Here is an 8,645-nt window from a genome sequence, read left to right as displayed (position 1 = left end):
CAGAAAGATTTAAATTTTTTAAATAATTATTTTTTTCATGAATTAATTAAAAATTTAGATAATTAAACTAAATTTAAATATTTAAACCATGAAATATAATTATGAGGTTTGTTATTACGTATTTAAATTAAAATATTATTATGTGTTTTAAATTTTTATTTAATTATTTTGTTATAGAATAAAAGAATAATATCTTATAGTAAAAATCAAATAGGGTTGTTCGGATTAGTTTGGGTTGCTCAGCTGGTTCTGTTCCGGTCAAGTTCGAATTGTGAATTATTTTATAATACCTTGCTTCAACCCGATCTGAATCAATTGACCATCCACACCCGTAGTTGCATGCTCGTTTACTTTCCATTCTTGCCATTCCAAAGAAAAAAAAATACTAAGTATGATCTTTGTTTTTCTTGACGAAGAAAAAAAGTAATTTAAAAACATTATTAAAAATGAACAAAAATAAATGTTGTTTAAACAAATATTTGATCAACTTTAATTTTCATTTACATAAAAGTGATTTTTATATTTAATATAGAAAGAAAAACAATTTTCCTTTCACCCAATGATAAAAAGCGAGGGCGACTTCTTTCACTTTTAAAAATGCTTGTGTTCTTTCCATTCTTATCATTTCCAAGACAAGGAAATTTTTTTTTCTCGAGGAAAATATAATTAAAAATGAACAAAAATTAAAATTAATATCGTTTAAAGAAATATTTTTATCATTTTAATTTTCATTACACATAAAAGTGATTTTTTTAATCTATTTTAGAAAGAAAAACATTTTTCCTTATTTTTCATAAAAAAAGATTTATGACAATTATATGAGATGTTGAATATACAAGTTAAAATATTTTATTTGTTTCATGCTTGTTATGTCTTTTCGGTAGTCAATCTCATGGACCCAAAGCCCACAATGAGGGTGTATGTACTCAAAAGGCCATTATAATCTGCATATAAAATATATAGGTAAATTTTTAAAATTATTAAATCATGTAAAGTAATTTAAATTATTAAACCAGGTATTCATATTCCATTTTATTCTTATGTGTTGGTTGATTTTTAATCAGTCAAATCTATTTCGCTCGGTTTTGAAATGTCAAAATTTTAAATAAATCAGTTGACTAATTTTTTTTTTAAAATCGATTTTAGGTAAAATTAGTAAAAGAACCATGAATTGACATGAAAATATAATTTCTATGTATACGGCTATTTTTCCTGATTATATCTATTTCCTCAAACACCAATTTGACATTTGATACATGAGCTGAATTTGCCCAAAATATGCTAATGGAGCAAATGCCTTCGGATTGACATAAAATTAGTTCATATGTGTTTGTTTATCTTTTTTGATTATATTCATATCCTCAAATATTAATTTAACTCAATATATTGAAAGCAATCATTTTTTGAATATAAATATGTTTAAAAACTTTAATTCATGTTAAAAAAAATCTAACTGATGGGTCAAACGACCTCGAATTGACATGAAACTAGATCCTATAAGTTCGGCTAGTTCTCTTGATTATATCAATGCTCTCAAACATCAATTTGACCCAATATATTTAGAGCAATAATTTTTTAAACATGAATTAAATTTTTAAATATTTTCGTGTTCAAAAAATCATCGCTCTAAATATATTAAGTCAAATTGACGTTCGAGGACATAGAAATAATCAGAAGAGTTAGACGAACACATAAAAACTGGTTTCATGTCAATTCGAAATCATTTGGTCTATTAGTCGATTTTTCCCAAAATCAACTAATGGACCAAGTGATCTCGGATTGACATGAACCAGTTCTAATGCGTTCATCTACTCTCCTGATTATTTTTATACCCTCAAATGTTAATTTGACTCAATATATTGAGAGCAATAATTTTTTGAATATGAATTAAATTCTTTAAAAATATTCATGTTCAAAAATTTATTGCTCTCACTGTATTAAGTCAAATTGATGTTTGAGAATATAAATATAATCAGGAAAGGTAGACGAATACATAGGAATTAGTTTCATGTAAATCTGAGGTCGTTTGATCCATTAATCAGTTTTACCCAAAACTCGCTAATGGACGGGCAAAACAGGCTGATGGACCAAATGACTTCGGATTGACATGAAACTAGTTTCTATGTGTTCGTCTACCTCTTTTAATTATATCCATGCTCTCAAATGTCAATTTGACTCAATAGATTGAGAGCAATGATTTTATTAATATAAAAATATTTGAAAATTTTAATTCGTGTTCAAAAAATATGACTGATACACCAAATGACCTCGGATTGACATGAAACTAGATCCTCTTTAGCTAGTTTTCCTAATTATATTCATACCCTCAAATATCAATTTGACTTAATATATTGAGAATATTGATTTTTTGAACATGAATTAAATTTTTCAAATATATTTGTATGCAAAAAAATTCTTGCTCTTAATATATTGAGTCAAATTGGCGTTTGAGAGCATAGATATAATAAGAAGAGATAGATGAACATATAGGAGCTAATTTCATGTCAATCTGAGGTTGTTTCATCCATCAGTCGATTTTGCCCTAAATCAACTGATGGACCAAATGATCTTAGGTTGACATGAAACTAGTTTATATATGTTTGACTACTTCTCCTGATTATATCCATGCCCTCTGATCCTGTTTGGAAACTAAGAATACGGAACTACCGAAATGATGATGTGGATGGACTGTTAACCGAATCGCGACGTGCCAGAGGAGGGGTATGCTGAGATGACTTCTATGTTGACCAAGTTGTCAGAAGTCCTCTGGTCAACGCTACCTGCAGCTAGCGACCAGGTTGCCTCGGTCCCTGATACCCCGAGGCTCGAGCAACCTTCGTCCCTAGCTTCTCATCCCTCGAACCGCCGCACGCGTCCTTCTTGTCCACTAGTGTACTCTTCCGTAGCATCTCGTCCTTCGGATGCACCGAGCCTGTCGACTCCCTTCTCGTGCCATCCTTCTTGCTAGCCGCGTCTTTCGCTCGACTTCTTGTGTTCCTAAGCTCCTACACACTTAGACATAAGGATCAAATATAACAGGACCTAACTGAACTTAGTTGACCATATAAAAACTACCCCGGGGTACTAACAAGATTTATTTTCATGTCAATCCGAAGTTGTTTGGTCCATCAGCCGAATTTTTTGAACACTAATTAAAATTTTCATGTTCAAAAAAACCATTGCTCTTAATATCTTGAGTGAAATTGATATTTAAGGGCATGAATATAATTAGAAGAGGTAGTCGAACACATAGGAACTAGTTTCATGTCAATCTGAGGTCATTTGTTCCATCAATCGATTTTGCCTAAAATCGACTAATTGACCAAATGATTTTGGATTGACATGAAACTAGTTCCTATGTATTCGTCTACCTCTCCTGATTATATCGATACCCTCAAACCTCAATTTGACTCATTATATTAAGAGCAATGATTTTTTGAATATGAAAATGTTTGAAAAATTAATTTATTTTTAAAAAATTATTACTCTCAATATATTGGGTCAAATTGATATTTTAGGACATAAATATAATTATGAGAACTAGCCGAAAAAGTAGAATCTAGTTTTATGCCGATCTGAGGTAGTTTATTCCATTAGGCAGATTTTTTGAACACAGATTGAATTTTTCAAATAAATTTGTGTTAAAAAAATTATTGCTCTCAATATATTGAGTCAAATTGATATTTGAGGGCATGAATATAATTAGGAGAGGTAGACGAACACAAAAGAACTAATTTCATATCAATCCGATGTTATTTGGTTCATTAGTCGATTTTAGGCCAAATCGGCTGATGTACCAAACGTTAAATTGCCGTTTGAAGGCATGGATATAATCAGGAGATATAGACGAATATATAAGAACTAGTTTTATGTCAATCTGAGATCGTTTGGTACATCAACTAATTTTACCTAAAATCGACTTTGAACAAAAAAAGAAATTAGTTGACTGATTTTAAAATCGGTCAACTGATTTGCTTAAAATTTTGATATTTCGGGATAAAATGAAATTGATTCGACTGATCTAAAGAATTAGTCAACTGATAAAGGTAAAATAAAAAATAAATACCTGATTTGATAATTTTGAAATTACCCTACGCAATTTGATAATTTTGGAAACTTATCGACATGGTTAAGTAAAAAGCCATATTATATATGTTGGGCTTCAAGTGGAGTGGTAATGACAATTCCACAATATGTTTGCTCCTCTTTCTCTATTTTTCTTGAGACTATTAATATTGCATACCAAAAGGGATAAATTGCAAGGAACTTACAAACATCTCACATTACTGAGGGAACAACATCAGCAAAGTGTGATAATTTAATGATGTGTCGAACAGATCGCCGAGGAATAATGGCTGTTAAGTTGATATTTCTATAAATCTGTCATGTGATAATTAACTCGGCTATACCAATTAAAGTGAAGTTGATACTTGATAGCGAGACATTTGGTTCACACAAATAATTACATCACAACAGATGTAACCTTATTATCATTCAATCAAGTCCATGTTATCAGAGCTCACACATATATAATAGACATATAAGATCACATTCGATAATACATATCATAGAGTCAAGACTTATATTTTGGAAATAGGGTTGAGCAAGTTGGTACTTTCTTTTACAGGATAAGAAGGATACATTGCAATACCACATTTGCCAAAAGAGTATGCAATATTCCGTTCCATTCGAATATAACCAGATTCTCCCCAGTTCTCACCCCATGAGTTCTTCACAATCCAGTAATCCTTGTCATTTTCAGTACCATAACCTACTATGGTCACACCATGATCTAATGCAATTTCACATGCTCCAGTGAATATTCCCTACAAAAATTATATTAATTATGAAAGCATGTGTGAAGAAGAACATGTTTTGTGTTATGATACCTAAATGTATGGAGGAATAATCTTCCCAGCTTAGTAAAACATCAAAACGGTTTATAAGAAAGGCATCCCATAAAACTCATTCAATTGGGCCACCTAAGGATTCACAGCTGAATGTATATCCTAGCCGAACAAAATTTATGAAATTACTCATCGAGGATTATGTGATAGACAAACAATCTTTTGTGAGGATGAAAACACTAGATTGGATGATTCAGACCGATGCAGTTACCAAAAGTTAATCTTCTGGATGAATCTTACCGAACGATAAAGTTGGAAAGCTCTTCCAGCGGACTCGATGACAACAGTTACCGGTTGGTTTGCCACGGCTTTTTGGAGAGACTTTTCATTGTTGCGAGGAACATATTCATACGAATCAATTGACACAACATGAACATTTTTCTGCATGAGAAAGGCATGCACAAAACAAGATTTATAAAGCCATCAACAATCTAATAAACATAAAGTGTCTCTAGTTGCAAATGGTTAGTCAATATGTAGATCACCTTGGTGGTATTGCAAGTCCCCTTTTGGCCTATGTATGGGTAGTTCTGCTCGCTGTTGATGCCACCATTGTTGATGATGAACTTGAATGCAATGTCCATGAGGCCACCATTGCAGGCACGGTTGCCGCCATCACAGTCCACTAATTCTTGTTCCGACAGTGAAATCAGATTACCGGTGACGATTTGGTTGATACCTTCGATGGCAGCAACTGCAGAGAACGCCCAACAACTTCCTACAAATATCATCGAGGGTATAATTAGCATACCTGTTGAGATCATTGAAACAAAGTACTTTACATCTCATCAAGGGCTTGTGAGCAAGCTTGGTAAGGGCTTGTGAGCAAGCTTGGTAAGTGTTTGTTTATGTTCATTTAATATCATCAAGATCAAATAGATCAAATCTTCATTCAGTTAGGTGAGTTCATGGATCTGGATATTTAGATTTCGATACTAGCAGTAGATGAATTTATAAATCTAGCAAAATTCGCATGCACAAAATGGGGGATAAAGAAGAGGTGGAACTATCACTGACCACAACGAGCCTGATTCTTTACTTGGACGACGGCGCCGTTCTCCCTCCAATCTATAGAATCGAGCAGATTGTCCCCTTCTCTCAGCAGGTACCTGCTGCTGATCTTTCTGGAGGTGGATCTCATCTGGGAGAAGTTCCCGAGGAACCTAGCCCTGTACTCCTCGTTGGTGAGGTCAGCGAACCGGTTCATCCCGAGGCGAAAGGATTGCTCCCCGCGGTCCGCCGCTGCATTGTGCTCGTCCACGAACTGAAGGTTCTCCTTGAAGACCTCGAGCCGGTATTCGTTCAGATCTAGGTAGTTTTCGGCGGGGTGATTCTTAGCCCTCCACTCCAGGTAGAGCATTCTCACCTCCTCGTCGCTGCGGATGGGGACGGCCCCGCCTTGCTTGGAGAGGGTCAGGACGTCCTGACAAGGAACGGAGGAGTCGACAGCGAAGGCGGAGGAAAAGAGGAGGAAGAGGGCAATGGCGACGGGGGAAGCCATGAGCAGAATGAGAAGAGAAGAGAGAAGCTTGATGCTCTCTGTTGGGATGGAAAGGCTTCCTTTATATAGAAAGAGAGGGGAGTGACTGAGCATTGTGGAAGATTGCCGCCTTGAATTATTTTATTTATTTATAATATATTTAATCAATTTAGTTAGAAGTGTATTTTACTTTTTTATGAGACAATTAACAAATTAAATAATCAATAAAGAGGTCGAATTAGAATAGCTGATTATGAGAAATCTTACACCTTATTTCCTTCTAATTGCAGTACTGATTGCAAGGATTGCATGTCGCCTAACAACACTTGATTGCTTCAGATTTGTTAGTCCATTGATTCACTCGCTCCTTTGACCTAATTAGTCGACTATTTAACCCTTATACCCTCCATTTGGAGTATTTAATGACCATCTCTAAAGTCAAATTCACTTTCATAAATTTAGGTAACCCAACACTCAGCTCATCGATGTCTTGTATTTGCATTTTAATTTCTCTTGAGAGTCACCTTCCTTCATATACATCCTTCAGATACTCGATGCCCTTCACTCCACTCCTTTGACTCTGAAGTCCACTCTCAAGTCATTGAGTTGCTTCAGCATATTGGATTTTTATGTATTATAAAAAGTGAAGGAAAAAAAATGATCTTGTGGCGCACAATCAGGGAACGTGCATATAAACTGATCATCCGTTTATTGTTATTTTTTCTTTCACACTATAGGCGAAGTTATGATTGAGACAATGATTGGATAAAAAAATAAATATTCATAGTTATTTGTTATTTACAGATGGAATGTTGATCAACTAATCACGCCAATCTACCTACAGGTGACAAACCAATAGGAATGCATATGGCACTATTTGGTGATAATAAGTGATTATGTTCATCCCAGTATTCCCACTAATTCATCTAAGGGTCAACACGGAAAGTAAATCACGAGTGTTTATTAACTTTTGGAATAATTATTGACGCATGAGAGAAGTATTTACTTCGGTTATGTCGAGATTTGAATCCCAGATCTCATGATGATAACACCTCATATGCTAGTCACTAAACCATCCTAAGAAAACAATATGTCGAGAGAAGTACTACACTACTTTACTAAGGTGGCGTTTGATTTAGAGGTTTGGGAATGAGGAAATGGATTCATTTCCAAACATTGTGTTTGGTTGATGGAGAATGGAATCAAGATTTTTAGAATGAAACTCAAAAACTTAGGTATGGATGAAACTCACCCCCTCCCTTAGGGTTTGATGGAATGAGAATAAGAATTAAGTTTTGGACGAAAATACCCTTAATATATTTGTTCAATTTTTCTTTCATTTCACTCTCTCTCCTTGTTCTCTCTCCTCATACTTTCTCTCTCCTCATTCTATCATCACATTTTCTCTCTTAACATACTTTCTCTCTTCTCATTCTCTCTCATCATACATTCTCTACCATTTTCTCTCTATATTCTCTCTCATCACACACTCATTCTCATTATTTTCTCTCTCTTCAATCTCTCCTCATTTTTTCATCATATTTTCTCTCTCATCATACTTTCTCTCTTCTCAATCTCTCTTACCATATTCTCTCTCTATATTTTCTCTCATCATACTTTCTCTCTCTTCATTCTCTTCCATAGGACTGTAAAGGAACCAAGCGTTCGTGAACAAGCCTGGTGTTCGACTTGGTAAGAGCTTGTTTATGTTCGTTCAATATATATAAGATTAATTAAACAAACAAACTTGAACAACTCGTTAAGCTAAGCAAACAAGCTTGAACACATATGTGTTCAACTCGTTAACGTTCGTGAACAATGTTCACGAATCATATTCATTAATAAAACTCTTTTCAATATGCTAAATAAATAATAAAATAAAATAAATAAATAAATTTAAATTATTAAGCTCAATAATCAATCAAATAACTAAAAGTTTCAAATAATCAAATAAACTTGAATTGAGAGTTTAATAACATCTAAACGAACCAAGCTCGAACCAAGCTTAAGTCAAGCTTGAATTGAGAGCTTGATAACATCTAAATAAAACAAGCTCAAGCTAAGCTTCAAACAAGCTCAAGCTCATAAAAAATAAACCAAACCAAGTCAAGCTTGAACACTCATTTCAAAAGCTTGGTTCATTTTAAGCTCGGCTCGGCTCGGCTTGGCTTGGTTATCTTATCAAACAAACTTGAACACCCTAAAGCTCGACTCGACTCGGCTTGTTTACAACCCTACTCTTCCATCACTCTCTCTCC

At 34.0% G+C, this 8,645-nt stretch overlaps 1 protein-coding gene across 1 annotated transcript; it reads right to left on the bottom strand.

The window, feature by feature from the left end:
• Positions 1-4,449: 4,449 nt before the first annotated feature.
• LOC121971322 (zingipain-2-like) lies at positions 4,450-6,452 on the bottom strand. The gene is made up of 4 exons (XM_042522519.1): positions 5,925-6,452; positions 5,393-5,625; positions 5,148-5,288; positions 4,450-4,826 (listed from the first exon to the last, which is right to left on the bottom strand). Exons 1-4 carry the CDS (start codon positions 6,406-6,408, stop codon positions 4,581-4,583), a joined length of 1,104 nt encoding a protein of 367 aa, XP_042378453.1. The 5' UTR covers positions 6,409-6,452; the 3' UTR covers positions 4,450-4,580.
• Positions 6,453-8,645: the final 2,193 nt, after the last annotated feature.

This window comes from Zingiber officinale, chromosome 4A (genome assembly GCF_018446385.1).
Source record: "Zingiber officinale cultivar Zhangliang chromosome 4A, Zo_v1.1, whole genome shotgun sequence".
NCBI lineage: Eukaryota > Viridiplantae > Streptophyta > Magnoliopsida > Zingiberales > Zingiberaceae > Zingiber > Zingiber officinale.
The sequence above is the reverse complement of the archived record's forward strand: the minus strand, read 5'-3'. Positions and strand labels throughout refer to the sequence as shown.

Bases quoted from the DNA above. Each gene is read 5' to 3' on its own strand.
- LOC121971322 (XM_042522519.1), bottom strand. From the start codon at position 6,408: ATGGCTTCCCCCGTCGCCATTGCCCTCTTCCTCCTCTTTTCCTCCGCC. The intron at 5,289-5,392 runs GTGATCTACATA...TTTCTCATGCAG, and splicing joins GGACTTGCAATACCACCAAG to AAAAATGTTCATGTTGTGTC. The intron at 4,827-5,147 runs GTAAGATTCATC...TAATTTTTGTAG, and splicing joins CTTTCCAACTTTATCGTTCG to GGAATATTCACTGGAGCATG.